The sequence below is a fragment of the Microtus oregoni genome, unplaced genomic scaffold, assembly GCF_018167655.1.
Source record: "Microtus oregoni isolate MIOR12 unplaced genomic scaffold, Mior012 000001F_ref0000356, whole genome shotgun sequence".
Lineage (NCBI taxonomy): Eukaryota > Metazoa > Chordata > Mammalia > Rodentia > Cricetidae > Microtus > Microtus oregoni.
In genome coordinates, this window is record NW_024543060.1 from 74,430,864 (window position 1) to 74,455,261 (window position 24,398).

Genomic DNA, 24,398 nt, shown 5'->3' on the forward strand with positions numbered 1-24,398 from the left:
ACAAATCCAGAAAAGAAAGTTCTAGCTCCCTTTTTAAAAAGACCCTGTTTTTGTAAATTGCATCTACATAGTTAGACGGCTAATCTGGGGGGTGATCACCGAGGTACAAAAAAAACCCTGGAATCAGAGTAGCTCTATTTAGCAATCGCTAATAAAAATGGACCAAACCAAAGAGCTCCAGAGGCAGAGGCTAGGCACCACGGAGATCCCAGGGTCCACCTGGCCCTCTGACACACACACACACACACACACACCCCTCAGTCTCAGGAATGCGGGGCAAGCTGCAAAAAAGGCTCCCTGACAGACACAGGATCTCACAACAATCTGAGTAGTGACGCAGACAGGCGATGACGGGAATCCAGCTGTGCTGTGCAGCTGGAAAGTATAAAGAGGCAGAAGTGCAGAACACTGGTCGTCTTAAGTTTCTGTCTTACGGTGGTGCGGTCTTTGCGAAGATGTTGTTTATGTCAGTAGACGAGACCGTTTATTCCTGCTACGTCTAAATGACAGAAATGTCTAAAGTTTATCAGACAAACATTTGTAGATACAGTAATATGAAACACAGACCAAGAAATAGCTGAGAGTCCTCAGTAATCTTTAAGACTATGAAGGGGACCCTAAAAGTAAAAAGACTGGCGACAGGTGTCCAGCCAACTCGTTGGTCACTGCGGACATCACAGAATATGAAGGGATCAGACCGTCGCTCCTCTTTTAAAAACAGAAAGCCACCTAAAAAGAAGTGATCTTTCTGCAAAAGCAATGACTGAAACTGAGCTTAAACAAGCTGAAATCTAACCTACAATTTACAGGAAATAACAAATTCCAAGGGCTGCATTAAACTTTAAGATAAACACGACAGAGCAAATGAGCAGCTCTATGCAACAAACAAATTGCAAAGGCAGACAGACAGACAGACCTGCAGTATACAAATCTTATTTGGTCAATAACATAAAACGACAAGACACACATGGAAATTTGAACTCTGGATTATTTATATATAATAGTGATATAATGGTTATTGTAAAAAAAAATCAGTATATTGTAGTGATATTTTGTTTGTGCTCTAACAAAGAAAGCTTGTCTGAAGGTCAGGGGGTGAAGCAACCACAAGACACACATGGAAATTTGAACTCTGGATTATTTATATATAATAGTGATATAATGGTTATTGTAAAAAAAAATCAGTATATTGTAGTGATATTTTGTTTGTGCTCTAACAAAGAAAGCTTGTCTGAAGCTCAGGGGGTGGAGCTAGTCACTAGTTAACCATAGAGGTTAGGCAGTGATGGCACACACCTTTGATCCCAGAATTTGGGATCTCATGCCTTTGATCCCAGCACTTGGGAGGCACAGGCCTTTAATCCCAGCGCCAGGGAGGTGGAGACAGGAAGTGATATAACTGGGCAGAGATTAAGGCTGGAGGAGACAGGCATTCAGGGCCTTTCGGTCTGAGGATTTGATAGAAGTAAGAAGTCTCTCTTGTTTCTGGCTCCTTCTCCGATCTTTCAGCATTTACCCCAATATCTGACTCCGGGATTTTATTCATAACATCAATTAATTTGTGCTACAGTATATGTCTTTCATAAATTCCTACTTTTACAGGTGAAATGTTGGGAAATCTCACAATAATGGGACTGGGGAAAATGGGTGAAATAAGATTGGTCATAAATGGATAATTATTAAAGATAAACAGGCATATCTACATATAGGTTTCTTCACACTGTCTTGTTTTCTCTGCCATTTTGATTCTTCTCAGTAAAAGTCTGGGACGTTTTGAATGGTTCCAGCAACCAGAAAATTTATTTCCTTAGAGTAAGTAGACAGAATTCCGCTTCAAGCCTGTGGCATTGAAGCCTGTGGAGGTTCAGATAGGAGCCGCTTCTGCTTCCAGGGCACCTGGAATGCTCTGTGTTGTCCTTCCCCCACCCCCACCCCCACCCACCCCATCCCACCTCCCTCCCACTCACTCTCAACACCTGACAGGAAAGGGAGATGAGAGAACAGGGCGGGGAGGTGGGGGCTGAACAACCAGGACAGGGCTACAGACTGCACTGCTCACTAAAGAGACACGGGCAAATCCATACAAGGTTCTTGTGTGCCATAGCCCAGACCACAAGAGGCACGATTCAGAGGGGACAAACCCGTGGATAAAGACCTTGGTACACATTAAGATAAATTGTCCTGCCTTGACCTATGTATTTCAAACACTTCAAAGACCCTGACTGGTTTCATTAGAATGACCACAGTTTTAAGATACTGGAGGACTAGCCCTAAAAGCTGGAGGCCTGAGGAAGGCACAAAAGTCCCCGTACTAGAGACTCTATGTAAAAATGAGGGGAGGCCAATAACCCTAAATTAAGGGTTTTATTTATGCACACTGATTTCTTTTGTTGTCGTTGTTTTTGTTTTTTGAGACAGGGTTTCTCTGTGTAGCTTTGGAGCCTGTCCTGGCACTAACTCTGTAGACCAGGCAGGCCTCGAACTAACAGAGATCCGCCTGCCTCTGCCTCCTGAGGGCTGGGATTAAAGGTTTGTGCCACCCAATTCTACCAAAAGCAATCTATAGATTCAATGCAATCCCCATCAAAATCCCACCAAAATTCTTCACAGATCTGGAGAAGACAATAATCAACTTTATATGGAAAAACAAAAAACCCAGGATAGCCAAAACAATCTTATACAATAAAGGATCGTCTGGAGGCATTACCATCCCTGACTTCAAACTCTATTACAGAGCTACAGTATTGAAAACAGCTTGGTACTGGCATAAAAACAGAGAAGTCAACCAATGGAATTGAATAGAAGACCCTGATTTTAACCCACAAACCTATGATCACCTCATGTTCGATAAAGGAGCTAAAAGTATACAATGGAAAAAAGAGAGCATCTTCAACAAATTGTGCTGGCAAAACTGGATGTCAACCTGTAGAAGAATGAAAATAGATCCATATCTATCACCATGCACAAAACTCAAGTACAAATGGATTAAAGACCTCAATATCAATCTGAACACACTGAACCTGATAGAAGAGAAAGTGGGAAGTACTCTACAACACATGGGCACAGGAGATCGCTTCCTAGGTATAACCCCAGCAGCACAAACAATAAGGGCCTCATTGAATAAATGGGACCTCCTGAGACTGAGAAGCTTCTGTAAAGCAAAGGACACATTCACTAAGACAAAAAGGCAACCCACTGACTGGGAGAAGATCTTCACCAACCCCGCAACTGACAAAGGTCTGATCTCCAAAATATATAAAGAACTCAAGAAATTAGACCGTAAAAGGCTAATCAACCCAACTATAAAATGGGGCACTGAGCTGAACAGAGAATTCTCAACAGAAGAACTTCAAATGGCCAAAAGACACTTAAGGTCATGCTCAACTTCCTTAGCAATCAGGGAAATGCAAATCAAGGCAACTTTAAGATACCATCTCACACCTGTCAGAATGGCTAAAATAAAAAACACCAATGATAGCCTTTGCTGGAGAGGTTGTGGAGAAAGGGGTATACTCATCCATTGCTGGTGGGAATGCAAACTTGTGCAACCACTTTGGAAAGCAGTGTGGCGGTTTCTCAGGAAATTCGGGATCAACCTACCCCTGGACCCAGCAATACCACTCTTGGGAATATACCCAAGAGATGCCCTATCATACAACAAAAGTATATATATGCTCAACTATGTTCATAGCAGCATTGTTTGTAATAGCCAGACCTGGAAACAACCTAGATGTCCTTCAATGGAAGAATGGATGAAGAAAGTATGGAATATATCCATATTAGAGTACTACTCAGCAGTAAAAAACAAGGACTTCTTGAATTTTGCATGCAAATGGATGGAAATAGAAAACACTATCCTGAGTGAGGTAAGCCAGACCCAAAAAGAGGAACATGGGATGTACTCACTCATATTTGGTTTCTAGCCATAAACCAAGGACATTGAGCCTATAATTAGTGATCCTAGAGAAGCTAAACAAGAAGGAGAACCCAAAGAAAAACATATAGGCACCCTCCTGAATATTAACCTTCATCAGGTGATGAAAGGAGACAGAGACAGAGACCCACATTGGAGCACCGGACCGAAATCTCATGGTCCAAATCAGGAGCAGAAGGAGAGAGAACACGAGCAAGGAACTCAGGACCGCAAGGGGTGCACCCACACACTGAGACAATGGGGATGTTCTATTGGGAACTCACCAAGGCCAGTTGGCCTGGGTCTGAAAAAGCCTGGGATAAAACCGGACTCGCTGAACATAGCGGACAATGAAGACTACTGAGAACTCAAGAACAATGGCAATGGGTTTTTGATCCTACTGCACATACTGGTTTTGTGGGAGCCTAGGCAGTTTGGATGCTCACCTTACTAGACCTGGATGGAGGTGGGTGGTCCTTGGACTTCCCACAGGGCAGGGAAACCTGATTGCTCTTTGGGCTGATGAGGGAGGGGGACTTGATTAGGGGAAAGGGAGGGAAATGGGAGGCGGTGGCGGGGAAGAGACAGAAATCTTAAATGAATAAATAAATAAATAAATAATAAAGGTTTGTGCCACCATCGCCCAGCATGCACACTGATCTTAATGTAACTTAAAACAACAAAAGGTGATTTGCGCGTGCACACACACACATACAGACACACACAACCAACCACGACAACAACAAAAACCGCAGAAGTCTTAGGACTTCCTCTGCAATGGCAGAAGAACGGTACCAATACTGGAGAACAGGGCCATGCCTAGTCATTCAAATTACCCATATCTTCATCAGACATTATATACTGATGATCGGTACTGCGACCTGTGCAATCATAGACTTTAGTAACACAGAAACATGATAATCATCTTAACCGGTATTTTTCTTGTCTATTCTTAGTTAAAGAACTCTCAAGTATTTCTTTTTAAAAATGTCTAAAGACACATGGAAGAAATACACTGAAACAGTTATAAACATTATTTATACGTAAATAAACAGCTATTCCTTTCTCCGTTTTTTTTGGGGGGGCTGCCACTAAAGGATAAATGTCAACCGCTTTAACCTAAAAGTGCACAAGACAGCAAAAGTACATGTTTGAAATAAGACAGTATTAATCACGTTTTCTTGTTACTTAAACCACAGCAACTTTGGGGAGGGGGGTTCCGTTCATTTTTAAAATCATAAAGTTTTTATTTTTTATGTATATGAATGTTTGCCTGCATGCATATCCATGCATCCCATGTGTGTCTGGTGTCAGAGGCCAGAAAAGAACCTGGATCCCCAGAACTGATTGGGAGACAGCCATGAGCTGCCACGTGGGTGCTGGGAACTGAACCCAGGTCCTCAGCAAGTGCAGCCAGTGCTCTTTGCTGCTGAGCCACCTCTCCAGCCCCTGCTGGTGCTTTCTTTTGAATCGTGTTCCCAAGGATTATCGTGAAGTCAGGTAATAAAAGCTTCAAAAACCAAACCATCCAATCTTTTTCCTGAACCAAAAAAAGACCACATAAGCAATGTATAATCTTATGTGTTATTATGACTAATTTCTCAAAGGCCAAAACAAATGGTCACTGAAATTTTTCATAGGAAAAAGTATCATTTTTTTTATCATTATCTTTAAATTTTATCATTAACTCTTGATCAATTACTTCCTTTAAGTTAAACACATTAACTAATCATCATCATCATCATCAGGCTCATTGCAACAGCAAATATTACGTGGGGAGGAATTTGCATAACATTACATGGGGGTCAATCTGCATGATCCCCAAATAACGGCAATGACTGTAACTGATTTGTTCTGATGTCCACACAAACCGTTGGCAGACATATGCTCATATTCAATATTAAAGCTGTAGCTCACAATTTTCAAAAAGAGATAACTTCTTTCACTACAAGTTTTAAATCTATTCTCAACATTTTGATTTGAGAGAACTGTGGTAGAAAAAAAAATTAAATATAAATAAAATCATTCCTCCACCTGGGTATATATCCTCTTCCTTGAAAATTCTTCTTTCTCTCACATGGGCAAACAAATGCTGAAGGTACTCTCAAGAAAAAACCTGCCTGGCCGGGCGGTGGTGGCGCACGCCTTTAATCCCAGCACTTGGGAGGCAGAGGCAGGCGGATCTCTGTGAGTTCGAGACCAGCCTGGTCTACAAGAGCTAGTTCCAGGACAGGCTCCAAAACCACAGAGAAACCCTGTCTCAAAAAAACAAAAAAAAAACAAAAAAAAAAAAAAAAAGAAGGGGCTGGAGAGATGGCTCAGAGGTTAAGAGCATTGTCTGCTCTTCTAAAGGTCCTGAGTTCAATTCCTAGCAACCACATGGTGGCTCACAACCATCTGTAATGGGGTCTGGTGCCCTCTTCTGGCCTGCAGGCATACATACAGACAGAATATTGTATACATAATAAATAAATAAATATTTAAAAAAAAAAAAAAAGAAAAAGAAAAAACCTGCTGGGCTGTGGTGGTGGCACACGCCTTTAATCCCAGCACTCGGAAGGCAGAGGGCAGGCTGATCTCTGTGAGTTCGATTCCAGCCTGGTCTACAAGAGCTAGTTCCGGGACAGGGACCAAAGCTACAGAGAAACCCTGTCTCGAAAAACAAAACAAAAAACAAAACAAAAAAAAAAAAAGAAAAGAAAAGACCTAACCCTCAATACTTCAAGCCTCAAAGTTAGCCAGCCTACAAAGTAAATGCGCTTGTGTTCACGGCTTCAGCTGCAATCCAGAAAAGGCAAAGTGATGTAGGGAAGGTAGCGAAAATACGCGTCTCTGGCTTCAACTGCGGCACTAGCAAAAACAAACAGATGCAAACCAAAGGATCGGGATCAACTTCCCCTCGCCGCTGACGATGCAGCTCGCTCTGCACTTTATCTGTCTTGACCCTTGTCTGGTATCTCCCTCTGCACACAGGCCTCACTCAGGGGATGCGGACCTTTCTGAGACACCGCATACCGAGGGTCATTCCCTCCCCTGAAGCCTGTTCTGTACTTTCTACCGTGACTTTCCCCTCGGCGCCTTCCTTGAATTTCTACACGACTGGTGCAGTCCCCAAATTCAGGCCTCGGTGCAAAAGCATTGTTCCAGAAGAGGTTTCCCTCACAGTCCCAACACGGGATGGTCACTCTGCAGCCATCTCTCTTAGCCATGTCCTTGTGGAGGCCTCTCCACAGGACTATGACCAGATTTCCTATCTGCTTTATCAACACGCACCCTTCTATATCAGAATCAGTTTAGACTTACACTAACACACACACACACACACACACACGCGCACGCATGCACACACCCCTAATTTTTTTCTATAAAACTGCAAGCACATAGGCTAGAAAAGAAGATAACAAAATGTGTCTTCATTTATACATAACTAGTTTCAGTTTTAAGTTTTATTTATTTTTACTTTATGTGCATTGGTATTTTTGCCATGGGTGTCAGATCCCCTAGAACTGGAATTACAGACAGTTTGTGAGCTGCCATGTGGGTGCTGGGAATTGAACCCAGGTCCTCCGGGAGAGCAGTCAAGGCCGAGAGAGCCGTCTCTCCAGCCCTTAGCTTTCATTTATTTACTAACTCTACATGGCGGACATAGTTCTTCTCAACACGGCAATGCACAATCCCTAAAGAGAACTTTAATTCAAAACACATACTAAACCATCATCGCCACTAAAAGTGTGACCAATACTTCCTTGATACTGTGAAATATACCCAGTTAGGAGCTGAAGAGATGACTCAGTGGTTAAGAGCACTGGCTGCTCTTCCAGAGGACCTGGGTTCGACTCCCAGCACCCATATGGAGGTTCCCAACCGTCTGTAACTCCAGTTCCAGGGGGTTCTGGCCTCCGAGACAATGCACACACATGGTGCAGACATATATGTGTGCAAAACACCCAAACAACTAAAATAAACTAATCTTTAAAACAAAAAACAAAAAACCCGGGGCTGGAAAGGCGGCTCAGTGGTTAAGAGCACTGGCTGCTCTTCCAGAGGTCCTGAGTTCAATTCCCAGCAACCACATGGTGGCTACAACCATCTATAATAGGATCTGATGCCCTCTCTGGCATGCTGAACACACATACATAAAACCTAAATAAATTTAAAAAAAAAATCCAACCAGAGGATAATTTTTTCAACTACTCTGGCCATTGCTACATGAGCCAATTTAATCCTGTTTCTGTCCCTGTCCACACAGAACTGGGGGGTGGGGGAGCTAGTCCTTTGCCTGCCCCCTGTTCCCATCAGCGTCACTCTGACTGTTCTTTACCATGGCAGCACTCCCTCAGGTGGCATCAGAGATCAGTCTTACTGTGACCTTGTCCCTCAAGGACCCCAGCAGCTGAAGGAGCTGAGTGTGGGCCCCTCACTGACAGGCCCAATGGTGCTCTCTTCTCAGAGGTCTGCATTTCGGCCCACAGGCCTCTGCGCAAGCCTCTTAATGTTTCCTTAGTTTAACTTCGTCCCCAGTAAACATGCAGAGGCTTTGACGGTGGTTTGCACTACTAAAAGCTGAAACTGTGTCTTCCAGCTACCCGTTCATGGGCCAGGAAGGTACGGTTCATCTCTCCTGGTACAGAGTTAATAATCCTATGAATTAAACTCCCTGTTAATAAGAGGAATTATTAAAAACTGAGGCTATTCTCTGGCTCATTAGTAAGGATATATTCACATAGTGCTAAACAATTAAATCCTTCTGATGTAGGTTTGATCTCTGAGGGCTAAAAAGAAGAGCTGCGAGCAAGCAGAATATCGTCTATCAGGCTTCTGGATTTTCAGACAAGCTCCTCAGAATCAGACAGCATTAGAATTTCTAAAACCTGGGGTCCTGGATTGGAGCTCGGCTGAAGAGCACAGGCTCCACCTCCGTGAGGCCTTGGAAACATCTCCAGCGTGGAAACAGAAAAAAGAAAGAAGGAAAACATCAACTGAGCCATCAGGCGAATAAACAATATCATCAAAAATCTGACAGCGTAAGAGGCATGAGGGTGTCGGGTGTGCTCGGGTTTCCTGCAAAAGGTGACAGCCATCCGCTCTGCAGCTCAACTCCAGAAGGACCAGAGGAGACAGACTAGGGCCCGCAATGGACTTCTGAAATGGGGAATTCAGGACGACGTCTCTCCTTGGGGTCCTGCCGTTATAGCTGTAAACAAGACAGCAGCATTCTCCCTGAAGCTGGTTGTGTACAGAGCACACAGGACAGAGGCGGGTCCGTGAGGCACACAGGATCAGCTACGCTGAATAACGACTACCTGAGCTCATCCATGATCACAATGATATTCCATGATCCACCTGGAGTGTGAGTGATTTCTTTATTTAAATCGTTGTCTTTGAAATTATCAAAGATAATAACTCAAGGCAATTATAATCTTTCCTACGTACTCCACCCAGTTGAGGGTATCAGCGGGCAGTTAAAGACCCAAGACTGGGAGCATGCCAATGAACGGCAGTCAGCTCCAGGGTGCTAATGTTGTCACACACAGTGTCCCCAAGTGAGGTATGACCACCACCTCTGGAACAATCCCCTCATTCTCTCTTTCCTCCCTCTCTTCTGGTCACCAAAGCCCGACAGCTGGGCTCACACCACCTCAAGGACTCATGTTGGTCAAGAGCTCCTGCAGCCGGGCAGGTACCTTCAACTGAAATCCTAAGTCATTTTCTTGTTTGTTCCTCTATGCTGCAGCTCTAATTTCACCTGCCATTATTTCCTAGAGCCACTTCTATCTCAGCCATGCTTGTGACAAGCCTCTGGCCATCCTGCTCTTCGGGCCTCAAACTCTCTTCCTCGCCTGACCTTTTCTCATTGGTCCTTCAGGAACCGCCTCGCTCTTCGTCTCTCCTCTGTCACCGTGCACCACACGCCCGACTCAACTTCTCACTGTGTCTGCTTACAAGACTCTCAGAATCAAACAATTGCTGACCAAGCAATGAATGCAAAAATCACCCAACTCGCCAGTGGGTTTGGATGAAAAGCAGAATTAGGTACAACTCCAAGGAGACACTGGAGGAGAACAGGAGCTGAGCGCGAAGGAATCACACACAGTGGACTGAGGGCTGAACCACGGCCATCGACCGACCCCACCAGATGAAGGGGAACGTTCTTATCCTCCAGGGACTTGGCCATGTTTAAAGTGGGGGTCTGGTATGAGATTACCTGTTGCACAGGAACTAACTGGTTTGTTCAGTAACAAAATATAAAACTTTAAAAAATAAATAAAAGAAAGAAAAAGAAATGTCACAAATTATATGCACCCCACCACAAAAATTCCTGGGCTAGCCAAACCTCAGGAATCTCCTAGCCTACGTTTCTGCATTAACACGTCAGATTTGATTGTATGTATCATTTATCTTTTATTTTCATTTTGTTAAGACAAGCCCTTACGTGTAGCCCTGGCTGTCCTGAAACTCACTATGTTCCTCAGGCTGACCTTGAACTCAGAGATCCGCTCTCTGACATCCTCCTTTGGTCTCAGCACATGAGTGTGCACGCATGCACACTCACACACGTGTGCACCCTCAGATATACATCACGTGAGACAAAGTAAGTGTCATTCCTAACACCGTGGGTTGGGAAAGCACCTGAGTTCCTCCAGAGCCCGAAAGAGAAACAAAGGACAGGAAGGAAGACGTGGAGAAGCTGCCCAGGAAGTGAGAAAGATTCCAAGGTGATGCTTGTCCTTTAAGAGTTGGATTCTGGGGTTCAATTCCCAGCACACACTTGGTGGTTCACAACCATCCATAATGAGATCTGGTCTCCTCCTCTTCTTCTTCTTCTTTTTTTTTTTTTAAAAAAAGTTGAATTCCAAGAAGAATGGGAAGCAGCTAAGAATGCAACAGAGACCTGGCTTTCACAGTCCATCAAAGTCCAAACTCAAGAAATGGCAGGAAGCTGTAAACTTCCGAGAGACTTACGTCTACATCACATTCTGACAACTTAAAAAACTGTATTAGACGTATTCATTCATTTATTTGTGTGGCAGAGGAGTGGAGAGTGTACACCATGGTTTATACATGGAAGTCAAAAGACAAGCTGCAAGATTTGGTTCTCTCCTTCTATCACATGGTCTTAGGGAGCAAACTCAGGCTTTCAGGGTCTGTACCCTCTGAACCATCTCACTGGCCCAGATCCAGGACATTTAATACCAGCATTGCCTCTTCACCTCACCTCCACTTCATTCTGCCCACCCCCAAAGCCATACACAAACCTTCATTACAAAGGTACATTTGTGTTGGATTCTATCCGAGTTAATTAATCTCTCTCTCAATCTCTCTCTCTCTCTCTCCTTCCCGTCCTTCAAGACAGTTTCTTTGTGTAGCCTTGGCTGTCCTGGAACCAGGTCTCACACTCAAACTCACAGAGATCCGACTGCCTCTGCCTCCTGAGTGCTGGGATTAAAGGTGTGCTTACCACCTCCCAACCAAGCTGCTTTTTTAACTCGGAAATTTGAAATTCTTTCTTTTACTGTCTATCTATTATTCTACACTACTTCATACAGTTCGTTACTCTTCAGGAGATTTACCTGTTCCGGAACAAAGAATGACGCTTGTAAGGATTTCACATCGGACAGGAAACCTCTTTCCTTTCCAGAAATTATCAGGAGTTGTTGTATAAACAGGTATGGACAGAGGAAGGAAGTGCCCTGCCAACAGCGTTCACAATGAACAACAGGATCAGCTGGATTCTTTGGCCTGCCACTGGGATCCATCCCAAGCTGAGCTGCTCATTCCTCACGAACTGCTCCCCACTGCGTCCCACCAGATTCTCCACACGTCAAAGTTACTCTGTCAGAACAGATCCAGGGTGTTTCCAACAATGACAACCCACATGTGAGCACTGCCTCCGAACCGACCTGAAGTCAAGACCAAGCTCTGCCAGGACAGCCCTTGGCCAAGACCCAACCTCTTTGAGGCTCGAATTCCTTGTCTTGTACAAGGATGGAAAAACCCACCTTGGGAATCAACGTGAAGAGGTATCGTGGGGAAGGCCCTGCTCTAAATTTACAGACAATGAATATTTTATGGATGCAGAAGCTACTGTCTCGCTGCTCTGGAAGAGAGGTGAGCATTCTGAACCACAGATTCATCTACCTGTCCAGCCCCCATACTACATTTTAAAATGACAAATCTTAGGATGTGTCTTCTATTCATATCCTCAAGCATCATCTTCTGAATGTTAATTCCATTCTTCGCAAGAGAGATTTACATTCTCCTTTAATACTAAAATATTCTTGTATCCCCAAAATAAAAAAAAATGAATTCACATATTATAAGGCAATTTCTCAAAGAAATACAAGCTTGTTTACAGGCCTCTAAGTTTAGTCTTGAATTATAGATTAGCAGACATTAGACATCGGTTTCCACTCTATTTCACAAACTCAATTCTTTTGTCAGGAATCCTATACACTTAACCCCCTCATGTTTATTACTGATCTGAAAACAAACTGATCTACAACATAAACCTTCACATCCATGCATTCCAGCAAAACCCTAACAAAACAACGACTTTCAAAACCTACGGGTCCTACTTCTTGACAGTCAATGCAAAACAACGCTGCTTGAAATGCTGGGCTTGGAGTGCTTGCCATGATCCTAGTACTGTGGAGGCAGAGGCAAGAGGATCTCTGTGGGTTCAAGGCCAGTGCCGCGCCAGCTAGGGAAACATAGAGACCCTGTGTATGAGACCCTGGAAAAGAGAGGGAGGAAAGAAGGGATGGAAGACGGGAAGAAGGGAGGCCAAGAAATTATTTGAATATTTCTAAAAACATCAAAGCACAATTCAATTAGCATCAGATCACATGTTAAAATATGAACGTGGAGCTATCTCCACGTTTGAAAATGTATAGTTTTGCCACTATTAGAAACTGGGTGTTCTTACAGATCTCACATGTATAGGGGTGAGCTAAAGACCTGAGACCAACCCAAGAGCAGTCCGTGGCATGGTTCTAATACACCTGTCTGAGACAAGCTGCAAGTTCCCTCTTCTCCAAGCATGAAAAGAATCAACTGCTAGTCCCCCAAGTCAAGAGTCTGAGGAGGAAAACAATCCTGCACCGAATGCAAGTTCTAATAAGAAGGCTGGAAAAGCATTAGAGAGTGTGCACTACCGGTTGTTGAAGGTATCTATAACTGTTCTGTGTCCTTTCCCTTGGGGGACAGTTAGGTTCTAGTCACATATAAATATCAGGTATTTTTCCTATGGTCTAGGCTGTGGACAAAGGCAGGACAAGAAGCGAAGTGGATGCATTTTGCATTAAACACATGGCATTCTATCAATATTTAAAGTGCTATAAATTTCCGGGGAGATCAAGTTATCTCTGTTTAAGTAGCTACAAAAAAATTTACAAGCCGGGCGGCGGTGGCTCCCGCCTTTAATCCCAGCACTCAGGAGGCTGAGGAAGGCAGATCTCTGTGAGTTCGGGGCCAGCTCTGTAGTCTACAGAGCTAGTTCCAGGACAGGATCCAGAGCTACTGAGAAACCCTGTCTCGAAAAAACAAAAATAAAATAATAATAATAATAATAAAATAAATTAAAAAACGATTACCATCCTTGTATCAAGTCCCCTAAACAACAAGCAGTTATCAATGTAATTTCTTTTTTTCCCAAAGATTGAATGATTGATTGATTTATACAGTATCCTGGCTGTAGGCCAGAAGAGGGTACCAGATCTCATCATAGGTGGTTGTGAGCCACCACATGGTTTCTGGGAATTGAACTCAGGACCTCTGGAAGAGCACTCCGTGCTCTTAACTGCTGAGCCATCTCTCCAGCCCCCTCAATGTAATTTCTATAAGCATCATGTGAACATTTTTTACAAGCTTTTGGTTTTATTGAGACAGTGTCTTCCTGTAGAGGTCAGGCAGGTCTTAAACCCCCATCCTCTGGCCTTTGCTTCCTAAGTATGTCTGGCTTACCCACATCCATCTGTTGGAATCATGTAACAATTCTGCTAGCTAACTAGTATTAGCTTCATTTGAGAACCAGTACACTAGACACTGTTCAAGTCACCTCTTCTCCAACTTCTGGCGCACACACAGAACCCCTCCGAACATGTCAAAACACAGTCTCGGGTAACTCCCTCTACCCAGGTGGGTCTGGGAAGTCGGCACTGAAAATAACAGGTAAGTGTCACCCAGGTGGTCTGTCCCCCACCCAAGCCACACTTTTTTAAAGGTATCGCTTTTTAGTCAATGACGTTCAAGCAACCTAAAACTCCACTGTCTTCTCATACAGATCAATACTCTCAAGTGGTTCTGCAATCAGGCTCTGCAGGTCTCCAGGAAAGGCACAAAAAGAAAAAAAAACCCAAATAATGTAAAGAATTGTATTCCATTAAATACCTCTAACACCAAGTTCTAGTGTGAACTATTGGTGGCAGGTGCCCAGGTTTCAAAAAAAAAAGTAGAACTAAGGAGTCCTTCATTATTTCTTTTCTGTGAAACACAGGAAAGATGGATAGGAAATTACTTAAAAGTTATTACCTTGTCACGGTTTGAATACCACCGCACTTCACTGAGGGGAGGACTGAAACCTAGCCAACCACAGGTCCCAGAACATAAAGAACACTCCAGATAAAAACAGGAAAGCACTTCCAGACCACAGCCTCGGCATACGGTGAAAGAACGGAATTGCCCACTCTCCTTTCTTTTCTGTTGGGAGTCAAGTCTAGGGCCTCGTGCATCCTAACATCCTAACGGTGAACAGTACCAGCCCCCCAGGTAGATGAAGAAATGCTGCTTGGTATTCCCATTGTGTTCCAGACTGTCTACCTTTCTGGGTGATGAATCAGGAGAGACAGTACCAATGACTCAGAGATGGGGAGCACCTGACATGTGGATGGGGGGGTAGTATAAACACTCAGGTCTCTTAGAACACTGGGCTTGCTGTAGACTAAGCACCACATCCTAATCTCCCCGGATTTCTAGGGTTTACTGGGAAGAACGTGCCCCATGCACCGTTCAGCAAATATGCTGAGCTAACTGCTGCCTCGCCAGTGCTCCCAGGGAAGTGAGTGCTCTCTATAGCAAATAATCCTCCAGCCTCACCCTGGAAGGCCTGGGTTCAAATTATGCAGTAGGAACACCATCTTGAGAAGAAGGAAATTATCATTTAGGTCGTAGAAAGTATACACTTTTGAATTGCTAACAAAAAAATAAGTTCCTATTTTTCATTTTGCTAGCACTCCGGTGTTAAAAAATCTCCTGAAGCAAACTAGAGAGGTTCTGAGAGCAATCTCTGAGCCTACAAATTTGGCTCAGTTTCTATTCAATTCCAAACCATTACAGGCTTCCTCTTTCAAATGCCTAATTATCAAAAACAACTTTAACAAAAACATAAAGGGAAAAAGCTAAGGAAATATGATACACAATGCAAGGTTAATTCTTTAAAAAAAAATCTGTTTTTCTTCCACATACACATACCACAAGAACGCTAAAACACTGCTCTATCGCTTCTGTGCCATCTTTTTTAGTCAGTATGTAATAACTGCCATGTTTATAGCTATACAGTCGCGAATCATTTAAGCTCTAAGCCTCTACGTTCTACTCTGGTAACAGGGATTGGGTAGCTACATAACAGGGCTGCAATGACCTTTAAGTACTTCAGCCAACCCTTATGCAAGTAGAACTTTTAACTATCTGTTGGCTTTTAGCATAAACCAAGTTTTCATGGCTGCCTAATGAAACACTCCTGTTTCCTGTGGCAACTGTCTTCAGGCAGTAGCTCTTGTAAATAGAGCCGACACACCACCGTCTCAGAAGTTCTCAATGCCACCACCGCCTCTGAAGAGGTGGACCGCTTAGGGATGAAGCTAACTCACCGATCTCGCGAGAACCAGCGGGTAACACCTGTGTTCTAGTCCCTTCTGGGTGCTCAGACTGTGACCCAGTGGTCCTTAACCCTGACTCACATGAGAATTACATGGGGAGTTTATAAAAATATTAAAGCCTGGGCTTCATCCCAAACCCATTAAATCACATGGGAGTGGGAGTGGGAGTGGAGGGCAGGAAGGGCCAAGAATCGGCGGCGGCGAGGGGGGGTAGCATTTATTTTAAGTTCTGCACATGGTATCAACAGGCTGCCAGAGTTAAGAACCTTTGGCCCTTCAAACCCTGCATTTGTGTGCAAAGGCGCATGAGATTCGGCGGATGGATAGGTGGGTAGGAAAGTAAGTAAGACTCAACCCAAGAGTCTCAGCCTCATTGGCTTCCAGCTCAACTGTCTCTTCCCTTTAAACATAGAGCATGCCAACACGGAACCAGCAGCAGGCTGCGCGCCCATGCGCTCACACGGCTAAGTTGGTGCCATGTTCTTCCACTTCTTCCTAGACCCCAGCCCTTGCTCTCTCCAAATCTACACAGCTTTCTTCTTGTTTTGCCCACTCCGCCGCTTCGACAATGCAGTGGGCACGGACACGTAATGATCATTTGTCGCATTTGAAGAACACAAAAACTAATCGTAGGTAGCATGCCATGTCCTAATTATTCAATGAGAGCGAGATACTACCACACGGGAAAGGTAGAAAACGCCGAAAGTCAGGGAAATTAAAACAAAAACAAGAAACTAATGAATGAAAACCAGAGTTTATCTCATTAAAAGGTGTCTGGAAATTTGGACTTTTATACTCAACTCCCCACAGTCCCTGCCTGGTATGCTATCCCCTCCTGGGAAGTTTTAGCTTTTAACCCATTTCCTCTCTAAACTATCTCATAGTTGCTACTGGGATGTTTGGCTGGAGTCAGGTGCCGTTGCAGCAATATAAGCAACACACAAGAATAATACCATCAGTTGGTAAAAGGCAGAATGAATACATCATACAGATGTTTGATGTGTGCATTTCGGGGGACGGAGGATACTGTTTCACCATGTATTCCTAGCTGGGCTCCAACCACACAGATCTATCTGCCTTCCTCTGCCTCGGCCTCTGCAGTGGGGTGGAAAGCCTGTTCCACCACAGCCTATAATACCTACTGCTTGAAGGAACAAAGATTGTCAGCCACTGAACTAGGCCCTCTAAGCACATTCCAGGAAAATCTGGAATAAACTCGTTTGGGAATACTGCGTCAATGAATGCAAGTCTCATTCAACAGCACATCTTTGTTTCCCTACCTAAAAGTTTATAGAATACAACCTCCTAAAAAACAGGAGTGCTAAGCAATGCAACACACCAACCCTTTTCGGCGAGTGCCTCTCACTATTCAAAACTTGAAGAAATGGCTTGCAGTTCTAAAACAGCAACAGCCTAAGAGATATGAAAACGGTTCAGCTTCAAAGTTCTGCAATATATATTCTCCAACTGTTTAAACCATATTTTTTTAAAAAAAAAAACCATTCTGAAATTCCAACAGTAAGGGAAGGAGACACTTGAAAAGTATGTCAGCTAATTAGATACTGTGGTAAAATATGACTTTGTTTTGTTGGGTCCTACAGCTTGAAACAGAGCCATGGTTACCACTAAAAGAAAGCAATCCTCAATTCCCTATTCAATAAAAAAAAAAAGGTTCAAATTCCACAGACGAAGGAAAAAAAAATGGTACCCTGGGTTGTTTGTTTTTAAGGAAGATTAAATTTAGGAGTTGCCAACACCCAAACGAAAAACATTCCAGAGTATTCGACTCAATTGCAGCGGGGAGCCATCTACATTCTCGGCAATGCGTTCCCTCACTCAAGAGGAGGACCCACTAACAAAAGATGTTTCTCAGGCTCTCACACGATACACTCTACTTATTTTCCCGGGCTTCTTCTTTTTTTTTTAAGTAATTAAAAAAAAATAATTTTAGCCCAAGCAGCCAGACCAAAAATATGAAGTTTAACATCTGCCAACATAGTTCCCAAAATAAGACCCTTGTCAGATGAACCCTGAAAAAGGAGCAAAAAATGACAAGTTCTATTATTTGGACCATAAGTTGCTTTTTAAAAATAACGCTGAGGAATGCAGACTTTCCAAAGCTTTGTCTTCAATTCCCCTTAATCTTCATATTTTTACATTAAAAAAAAAAGGAACCTGGAAATTTGATTACCATTCTTATGAATTCCTTTGAAAGCAACTTTAATGAATAACAGATATCTTGTACAAGTAGTAAACCACAAAGGACAGTTGTTCTGCCTGATAAAAATCTCTGAAACATTCCCATAAAAATACAAAAATAGACCCTACAGAGACACACTCCGATTTTCTAGTTATGGAAATCACATTAGTACTTAAAATTATAATTCTAATATACTCCTTACTACAAATCACTTAAACCACAATTATTAATAAATTAGTGGGCAATGGGGTGGAGATGGTCTCACAAACGCATAACCCTGACTGGTCTCAAATGCTCCATCTTCCTGCCTCAGCCTCACAAGGATGCGATTATGCTTTTGAGCCATGATGCCTGGCTTTTAACGTGCTTTTGCGTTCTGTTCTGTTTAAGCAGTGCTGGCGATCAAACACCGGGCCTTAACACATTCTAAGCGAACGCTCTACCACTGAGCTACACTCCCAGCCCACAGTTAGTAAATATTTTAACAGTCATTTAATGGCCAGGAAGAAAAAAGTTGTGGGTGGTGAACAAAAACTAAAAAGCCACTGAGTAAGATGTGGCTCCTCGGGTGAAGCGCAGTGGTCAAACCACTTCCCCCCTCAACGGTTTGGGGCAGCTTACTTCCAGGTGGATAGAAGTGCGAGAAGACACTTCGGCAAAAATCTTTACACAGACCCTAAGAGAACGTCCCTGCTGCCTGAAGAAATGTTTTTTGTGAAATAGCAAAAATAACCCCAAACAAAAGAGCACACCTCCCACAAATGCTTGCCCAATTATTAAATACCGCAAGAAATCCCTGAGCCTCCAGAACCGAGATTGCTACAGCATCCCTGCTTGGGTGGGGGTGAGGGGGTGGGGTGATGTAGGCTACACCGCAGACTTTTATTTGGACACACTCATCTCGAGTTTACTGCGAGATAAACGCTGCCTTAGATATTGCTAAGGCTACGCTTTCTTTACAGGTGCTCTCCTGCAAACACTGCTAGGGAAGTGGAGATAAAACAACCTGATAGCCGGAGACGGACACGTGGGAAAGCAGAATACGTCATCACCTCCACGAATCGATTTTCCCTAACTGATCACCCCCACACGGAAAAGTCTAGGCTGGCAAACCTTGGGGACACAAACTGTCTATCACTCTAAAGTAGGAAATCGGTTCCCAGGGCGCAAAAAAGCACGTGTCCTCATCTGGGTCGGAGAAACTTCCCAGGAATCTTTTGCTCAAAGTAAAACTCCATCCAGGCTGAAAGGGAGTGCAAGGGACCTCCGGGCCCCGGGTCGAGGGAGCTCCCTGGTGGAAGACACCGGAGGCGGCCCCGATCCCCGAACCCTCCCCGCCCCGCCCCGTCCGGCTCACCTCCGCGGCGGGGATGTTGACCACGCCGGTGGAGCGCCGCTTCTCCCGCAGCTTCCTCTTCTCGATCTGCCCCTTGCCTTTCCTGGCGCTGGGCCCCGAGCTGCGGCCCTTCTCCGGGGCGCCGTCCGGTTCTTCCTCGTCGCCCCGGGACGCGGGCGCCCCCGCGACTGCAGCGGCTGTCGAGCATTCCTCCTCCGGCCGCCGGGAGCCGGGAGCCGAGCGGGGCAGCGCCGAGGGACCCAGAGCGCAGTTCAGGGCGGTGGGCCCGGGGACAGCAGGTGCGGCCGCGCCCGCGGGGCCGTGGTTGAGCTCGGAGGTCCCGGCGACCGCGGTTGGGGACAGTGGTCCCGCAGGGGACTTAGCGGCAGGATCGCCGCCGCCGCCCGAACCCGGGCCCGCGGGGTTCTGCTTCGCGCGCATCTTCTCGCGCTTCGCCTTCCACTCCTCCAGGAAGTCCGTGGTGCTGCCGCCGCTCCGGTAGCCGCCGGTCGCCATGTTCCCAGAGGGGCCGGCGGGGGCGCCCCTCTCGCCGCGCGTCCCGACTCCCGCCGCCGCCTGCCGCCTGCCCAGGGAGCAAGAATGCGAGGGGGACGGCGCGCAGCGCGACCCAGGCTCTGCAAGGGAAGCACACGGGCCGGGTGAGGGGGCGCGGCGTCAGGTCCCAGGGCAACCGCAGAACAGCCATGGGCTCCCCCCTCGGCGTCCCCGCGAATCCCCAGCAAGTTCGCAAGGCTCACCTCCGCCGTGCACCCCGAGATCCCTGACCCCGGGGAAGCAGAGAGAGGAGAGCCCCACCCTCGCCACCCTCCCCTCTCCCCCGTCCCACCCCGGTGGGAGACCGCGCACCGGGACACCCGCGCCGCTGCCACCTGTGTGCCGAGCTCCCCGCGACTCCTCTCCGCTGGCGCGGGCTCATGCTCCCGCGCCACGGACGCCTCCATTCCGGGACGGGGCATGGAGCCCCCTAGCCGGCTGGAACAGGCGAAGTGTGTCCAGCGGAGAACGGGACCGGTGCACGAGTCCCGCGCGGGAGACCCGGGGAGCCCCTTCCTTACCTCCGAGAAGTTTAGGTGGGACAAGGCGCGGTGCGGGGAGGAGGGTTGTCCAGGTGAGCCAGAGCGCTCAGGACGCGCACGACCAGCCACGGCAAACTCGCCCGCTGGAGCTCGGGGGCAGTCCCTGGCCGGAGGGAGGGAGAGAGGGTGGGAGGGAGAGAGCGAGGGGCGGAGGGGGGGGGGGCGGGAGCCGAGCAGGGCCGAAGCGGGGCGGAAAGGACCGAGTCCCTGCCAGAAAGTGGGAGGGGGGAGGGAGTGCCGCCGAAGCCCCGCCCTCCGCGCCCAGGTACGCGGCGCCCCGCCTATCCCGCCGCGGCGTCTCCTCCCTCTCGGGGCGCCAGTGGCTGGGACACCTCATTCTTCCAACTCTTGAGATTCTGGGGCGGGATCGGTCGCTCCACGCCCCTCTCCTCGCTCCACTTCCCCGCCTCTCAGGTCTCCCACCACTCTTCCTTTTAAGTCCAAGACCGTATTATTCTAGGGAAAGTTGTGACTTGCTGAAGGCAAGTGCTACCAGCTAGTGATGATTCAGGACCTGGCTCGCCAGGGTGGGGAAATACCCATGCGTCCCTTTCCCTCGCTGCTGCCCACCCCTTTTGGGATGCAAGGGGTGGCAAGGAGAACCCCAAGAAACCCAGCAAGCCTCTTCAAAACAGCGAGTGTCGTGGGAAGGGAGTTAGCTAAAAGAAGAAGCTAAAATTAATGATTTATCAAGACTTTGTTATTCTCTCAAGCTTTTGACTCGACATGATGCCTTTGCACACTTTTACTGTATTTTGCAGTTCATCCCGTTTTCACGCAGTCTCTACACCGCTTATGGACGGTTTTAGCAGCAAATCTCCCACTAACGTCGTAAAGCTGGATAGTCTCCGTTTTTTCCATCCCTACTATGCTCAGGAGTCCACCCTCACACGCGGGTCTTCTAAGGTCTCTAGATCCGGGGTGAATGGGCCCCCGCTGATCTCTCACGTCCCTGTAAAGGCAGAGTTGTCAGGCATCATTGTCAGGGGCTGTGAAACCATGCCTTCATGTCCTAAAAAGATAGAGCCGTGAGTCACACACAGACTGACCTAACAAATCTTTCTCATTTTGCTCAGGTGCCACAGTGTGGGCAAGGAGGCTACAGGCACCTACTAGAGCAATGGGAACAGGCGACAATGACTCACAGGCTTTGCATTTCTCAGAAGCAGTTCTGGTCTTTGGCCTGCCGGTTGGAACGACAGAAACGCTTAGAAAGTTACTTGGTAAAAGGTCTCACCTGAGAGACTTTAAAACATACTGATCGTAAGCGTAGCTGGAACAAACCGAATTGTGGTTTTGTTTTTTGGGTTTTTAAGAGGCAAGGTGAACCTGGAGGTGGCGGCTCAGGCCTTTAATCCCAGGACTCAGGAGGTGGATCGCCGCAGGCAGATCTCTGTGAGTTCGAGGTCAGCCTGGTTTTACAGAGGGAGCTCTAGGACAGCCAGGACTACACAGAGAAACTCTGTCTCCAAAAATAAGACAAAACAAAAGAGGCAAAATGGAGCCTGACTATAAACTTTGATATTCAGGCATTGATCTCTTGGAGGGGCTGTAGACCATGATGGAAAGAGGACATGCTCAGTTGGAGTGCCCAGACCTAATTTATCGCACAGATTTTTAGCGTGTGTTTAAATTCTCTGAAATTCTGTAGCTTTCTTTACTACAAGATCAGCAATAGTACCATATGTTTTAAAGCTGTTTTAAGAGTTGAGTCTGACTGTAGTATGCTTGATTCAAGGGCCACTCCTGTTACTATAATATCAAACTGTCCTGGGGTTCTGATTGGGGAGACAGAAAGGAGAAGGAGGAGGAAGAAGAGGAAGAAGAGAAGAAAAAAAGAAGAGGATGAGATGGAAGAGGAAGAAGAAAGAAGAAGAAGGGGGGAGGAGGAGAAGGAGGAGGAGGAGGAGGAGAAGAAGAAGAAGAAGAAGAAGAAGAAGAAGAAATTGAATACGTTAACTTGAAAACAATAGACCTTAAATGAACAAGGGTAACATTTATGAAAATAAATTTATCACCCCCCTCCATCTCTTAGTATTAATCGACTCTGAGTCAGGAGTGTTGGCTGGCTTGGCTTTGGGTAAGTTGCTTAACTTTTGTGCCTCTGTTTACCTGCATATAAAATGGGGATAATGATACTTCCTACATGTTAAGAGCATTGTGAAAGTGCCTCAGGTCCTTAGATAAAAGGTAATACGTGAGAACCAGAGCAGTTACTAGTCTATAAAGTGCCCAGGGAATCATGGATGAAAGAGATTATTAAGGTACAAAGCACTCTGTTTTGTTATTGTTATCGCTTATTATACCTTTTGTCTTGACTTTACCATTCTCAGTATTCCCAAAGGTAGATTGCACAACCAGGCTTCTTCCAACATTATAGTGAGGTATTTAAGCTGAGTCAAGCCTGCCCTGTAAGATGTTTGCATATCATCTTTATGTATAGACTTCTGATGAAATAATCCTCAAAGATGTGGGGCTCAGTTTCTCAGCCTCCACACTATTGACATTTGGGGCTGGGTGGATCTTTGTTCTGGGGTTTGCTTCATTCATTGGAATAGGCTTAGCATCATCTTGGACTTCAACCTTCCAGATGCCAGAAGCATCCACGAAACCTTTTGTGGCATTGCCAAGTGTTCCTGGGTCAACAGTAAAACTCTCGGAGTTGGCCTGACATAGCTCATTTCAGTGATCCATTTGTACTTAATAATAAAGGAAAATATGCTAATGCTAACAAAAGAAGCAAGATTTTATTTGAAGTGTCAGAGTGAGAATAATTATAAACACTAACCCTCACTTATATCTTCTAGACAGTATTATGAACTAGCGTGTTTGTTTTTTATTTTTTTACTTTATTAATTAATTTATTTTTTTAAACCGATCTTTTCTCATTTTACATACCAATTCCCATCCCACTCCCTCCCCTCCTCCCACTCCCCCCTTCATCCACTCATCATTGAGGGTAAAGCCAGCCTCCCATACAAGTCAACAAAGTCTGACACTTGACTTTGAGGCAGGACCAAGGCCCTCTCCTCTATATTTCGGCTGAGCAAGGCATCCCTCCAAAAAGAATGGGCTCCAAAAAGCCAGTTCAAGCACTAGGGATAACTCCTGGTCTCACAGCCAGTGGCCACAAAGACTGCCCCAACCACACAACTGTCACCCACATTCAGAGGGCCTGAACTAGCATATCTGTATGTGTTGAAATAATGAATAATATATTGGAAAAATATTCATTTTTATTCCAATGCAAATATCTCTAGAGCATATAGCTTATCCCCAAATTAAAATAATAGACAAAACTGGTGTAAAAGTTAACTATTTCCATTCTATAAGGATTATAACAAAGGTCAGCAAGCTCTCGTTACCCTCCCCACCACCCATACAGTCCTAACAATGACCTCCCAACTGTTTCTGATAATATAGATTTCGTGTTTATTGTTTAAATATTCTTACCTTGTTTTCTACTTTTCTGTTTGCCCATGTTTGGTGAGAGATAGTTCTCTTATGCTAGCTATGCATACATTTTTCTTACGCATAGACTGTATCTATATCTTAATTCTAACTAAATATACACTCTGGGTTTTTATAGAGCTATGATAACACATTATAACCCGGGATTGTGTGGTGCACTCTGATTCCATTTTTTTCATTTTTACAACTGTATTTCCTTGCTATAAAAATATTCCTTTGCAGTTCACCCTTGCTTTTATTTTCTTTTTACAATTACTGATGTATTTTATTTCTCTATACTGTTTATAACTTGGCACCTGTTGCAGGGGGCCGCTTGTTTGTCCTGGTCGCCCAGAACCAAAATAACCACACAGAAACTGTATTCATTAAATCACTGCTTGGCCCTTTAGCTTTAACTTCTTTTTTTTTTTTAATATTTATTTAAATTTGTGTATACAGTGTTCTGTCTCCATGTGTGTCTGTAGGCCAGAAGAGGGCGCCAGATCTCATTACAGATGGTTGTGCA

At 45.3% G+C, this 24,398-nt stretch overlaps 1 protein-coding gene and 1 long non-coding RNA gene across 2 annotated transcripts in view; both read right to left on the reverse strand.

The window, feature by feature from the left end:
- The window catches only part of Pawr (pro-apoptotic WT1 regulator), an 80,680-nt gene extending 60,150 nt beyond the window's left edge, over window positions 1-20,530 (reverse strand). The window contains exons 1-2 of the mRNA XM_041663157.1: window positions 20,402-20,530; window positions 19,347-19,960 (exon numbers count right to left, since the gene is read on the reverse strand). Of these exons, the coding sequence (XP_041519091.1) occupies window positions 19,347-19,841 (495 nt within the window). The 5' untranslated portion in view covers window positions 19,842-19,960; window positions 20,402-20,530. The remainder of the gene's footprint in view (window positions 1-19,346; window positions 19,961-20,401) is intronic.
- Window positions 20,531-21,268: 738 nt separating this feature from the next.
- The window catches only part of LOC121462684, a 29,417-nt gene continuing 26,287 nt past the window's right edge, over window positions 21,269-24,398 (reverse strand). Inside the window, exon 3 of the long non-coding RNA XR_005976357.1 lies at window positions 21,269-21,374. This is a non-coding gene — a long non-coding RNA (uncharacterized LOC121462684). The remainder of the gene's footprint in view (window positions 21,375-24,398) is intronic.